The sequence below is a fragment of the Lactuca saligna genome, chromosome 4, assembly GCF_052625555.1.
Source record: "Lactuca saligna cultivar CGN05327 chromosome 4, ASM5262555v1, whole genome shotgun sequence".
NCBI lineage: Eukaryota > Viridiplantae > Streptophyta > Magnoliopsida > Asterales > Asteraceae > Lactuca > Lactuca saligna.
Window position 1 is genome coordinate 116,752,156 of NC_136420.1, and position 3,297 is coordinate 116,755,452.

Here is a 3,297-nt window from a genome sequence, read left to right on the forward strand (position 1 = left end):
CCAAAGCATTCCATATTATACAGTCTTACACGGATGTTTTTTTTAGTCTACCAATGGTGTTTGGACTTTATGATTCCATGCTTAATATATACATTCAAAAAGAAAATAAATAAATAAATAAATAACAAATAAAGTAGGTGGGATAATGGTCTCCTCATTTAGTTTCATAAAATTACAAAATAACAACTAAATGATAAAAACAATCTGAAAATGAAATCTATAAGGGTAAAACTATATTTTAAGTTTCGTAGGGTCCAAATATGCAACAATGGAAAATTCAATAAATCGTCTAAGTAAAACAATTCTCTCAAGGACGAAACTAGCAAACAAGACCAAACTACAGGGACGATTTATGTAATTTACTCTAAAATAGTCGACCATCAATAAAATAAATAAACCTTTTTAAACATGATAGTTGTCTTCAGCTATACATTATTAATCAAAACTTGGTAACAAGAAAGAAAAAAAAGATGTACAAAATTTAATCCTAAAAAGGCATGACTCTCCTAGACTTAAAAAACCACAAAAAAGAAAAGAAAATTAGGAGTCCAGCAACTCCCGTAATCAACAACACCCAATTAAAAGCCGATGAACTGTTAAACAATCCTATCGGAAAATTCATCCCAAATATTCCCGCCACTACTCCAAAAATCGCAACCACAAATGTTGCAGTTGTCAATAACAACTCAAACTGTATAAGCTGATTCCTCACATTATCCTACATTATTTTCATAATCATTAAAAAAAATCACAATCATAATTTGAGAAACAAGTCAAACATTAAACATACCAGTTGAATGTTAATAAAGTCCTCAGTATCATCAATGTACTCCTTCAGCTGTTGACAAAAACATCAACCTAATAAAAAACTGATATACAGAATTTAAAATTAAAATTAAAATTAATACCGATGTGAGCTTATTAAGAGTGCTATCAATGACAACAAAATAAGCCTCCAACAACATCTCCATTTCTTCAATATGTTGTTTCCCGTTTTCTGAGCTTCTCATGCTTTCATGTCTACTTTTTGCAAAACTAAAAGATTTTTCAAGCTTTCGATAATCTGGAGGTGAAGAAACTGGAGAAACAGGAGCTGAAAAAGATTGGACACCTTCACCAATCATAGATTGTTCACCATAATAAATTGACTCCATTCTTTTTTTCTTTTCTGTAAGATACATTTCAGCCATATCTCCATCATCATCCATTAATTGCTCTACTTCATCTCTAACTTTTTGGACTCTTCGAGTTAATGCAACAAGTCTGCTTTTTAATCTTCTAACACGTTCCAAGTTTAATGTGCTGATTGTTGATGTGAGTTCATCTAGCAATGGGTATGCTTCAGTTTCCAATTCTGCTGCCTGATGAAGGAGTTAAATGAATTTCATAACAAAAAAAAAATGTTAGTATTTTACAAAAGGTGTATTGAATATTGATCAGACCTGTGTTTCTAGAAATGTGCAAGCAGCTTCAAGGGCAATTTCTAGAGCCTTAAACTCAAAGGGTAAATAATCAGATGATGAATTGTTCCCAGATAAGTCACTGAATGCATTACATTCTCTCAATCTTTTTAACTCCTCAGAATTCCAAAACTCTTTTAATCTTCGTTGTAGTTCAACCACATACTGTAATACGTAACTATCAAGAGAATTCAGAAGCAAGACTTCATCTGCTGTTATTATGCAACGGATCTGCTCCAAGTTTACAACTATGGCTTTCTCTCTACCAAGAATTGTTGAAGGGTAAACAAATAATGGATCAAGTAAACGAAGATCACGAGCAGGAAGATCACAACGTCTCATTATAGTGAACTTATCGACTTCAATTACTTGTGAATCTCCAGATGAAGCATCAACACGAATCCAGGATCGAACTCCTTGGCCTCTCTTTTTTAGGCCTAGAACATCTACACCTTGAAATGGTTGGCGTAATGATGCAAATGGTCTTGAAGATGCTTCTCCAAGGTTTGATTGTGGTGTAGGTTTTGGTAGTAGGTGATCTTTTAGGTCTTCCATTAAAAACTAAGAACAGAAAGATGTGTAGTAAGCATAAAGAAGAGATGTGTTCCACAACATAACGACATAAAGCTATTTGCTAGCAGTTAAAATACAATTTTAATCGCTCAAGTTGGGAGAGAAAAGGATGAGAAGAAGTTTAATTTATCATTTATGTTAGGTAATTTGATTCGAATTGAAATGAATGATGTAATTGATGCAATCACGAGAGTATACGCATATGATAGTAAAACATGTAATTGAATAATATGTTAAAGTATATTCATTTAAATTTCCTGATTTTAACATGCAAGATTGTTTTCTTCTGTCCGAGATTTGGATTTAAATTGAGGTCTTGAACAAATCTTTAGAAGCTTGGAGCATAAAACGAGAAAGGTAACCATGTTTACGAAAAATCAACTCAAATTGAGAGCCAATGACAAATAATAAGAAAATAAAAGGGGATGATGGAATCTAAATATCAGAATTCAAGGGATAATGCAGTTACTTACCTCATGCCCTCCCCCTATTGATGAATTAGGGTTTCGCTCCAGAAAAAGTCGATCACATCACTACAAGATGATCAAAGCGTCCGTAAATGAACATTCAGATCGGAACATCGAGCAATTGACTTTAAAATACGCGAATTCTTAAACGCATTTACACACGCGGAAATTTATTGGTGCATGTGTTGTATGAATAGATCTTCGACAGAAATGCATAATCAACAATAGATTCAGAAGTAGGAAGAGGTATGCTGCAGCTTGTACGTACAAAACTTCATATATCAATCTCTGTACAGAATTCAAACCAATAATTGAATATGGAGGTATCAATTTCTAGTAATGCTCTGGCGTCTTCCGAAAGAATGGACAAGTTTGTTGAGCACCCTCGTTGTAAGTTGAGACTCGCATTTCTTGTCTATCGGGTAGGCGGGTAGGAGTCTGACCGAGCGACCCGACTCGTTTCATAACTAACTTGGAAAATACCCGACCCGTTTCGCATTTTTTTTGGCTTGTAAGATATAGTTTATTATAAATTATTCATATTAAGTTATCGCAATTAAAAACAAATAAGTTTACCATTGTATAGTTTTCTAAAAAATAAATAAAAACAAATAAGTTATCGCATTTTTGTTCCTTTTGCATTTGATACATTTAGTTTTTTCGCACCAGAGGCGGTGGAGCTCCTCAACAGAGTCCAACGGATCATGCATTATAATGTCATATATCCTAGATCCACAAATATTGTTTTCAAAAGAATAGGTTTTGCCATCCAAAAAGAACTAGCGGCGCAGCTTGTT

The 3,297-nt window shown here is 33.5% G+C and overlaps 1 protein-coding gene across 1 annotated transcript; it reads right to left on the bottom strand.

Moving 5' to 3' along the window:
* Positions 1 to 358: 358 nt before the first annotated feature.
* Positions 359 to 2,891, bottom strand: LOC145042671 (magnesium transporter MRS2-1-like). Its single transcript, XM_078991130.1, has 5 exons — positions 2,507 to 2,891; positions 1,443 to 2,021; positions 909 to 1,361; positions 791 to 838; positions 359 to 718 (listed from the first exon to the last, which is right to left on the bottom strand). Exons 2-5 carry the CDS (start codon positions 2,013 to 2,015, stop codon positions 488 to 490), a joined length of 1,305 nt encoding a protein of 434 aa, XP_078847256.1. The 5' UTR covers positions 2,016 to 2,021; positions 2,507 to 2,891; the 3' UTR covers positions 359 to 487.
* Between the last annotated feature and the right edge of the window lie 406 nt (positions 2,892 to 3,297).

Excerpts from the sequence above, each read along its gene's own strand:
- LOC145042671 (XM_078991130.1), bottom strand. The coding sequence starts at position 2,015 with ATGGAAGACCTAAAAGATCACCTACTACCAAAACCTACACCACAATCA. Across the intron at positions 1,362-1,442 it reads GCACATTTCTAGAAACACAG|GCAGCAGAATTGGAAACTGA; the intron begins GTCTGATCAATA and ends CTCCTTCATCAG. Across the intron at positions 719-790 it reads ACTTTATTAACATTCAACTG|GATAATGTGAGGAATCAGCT; the intron begins GTATGTTTAATG and ends AAAATAATGTAG.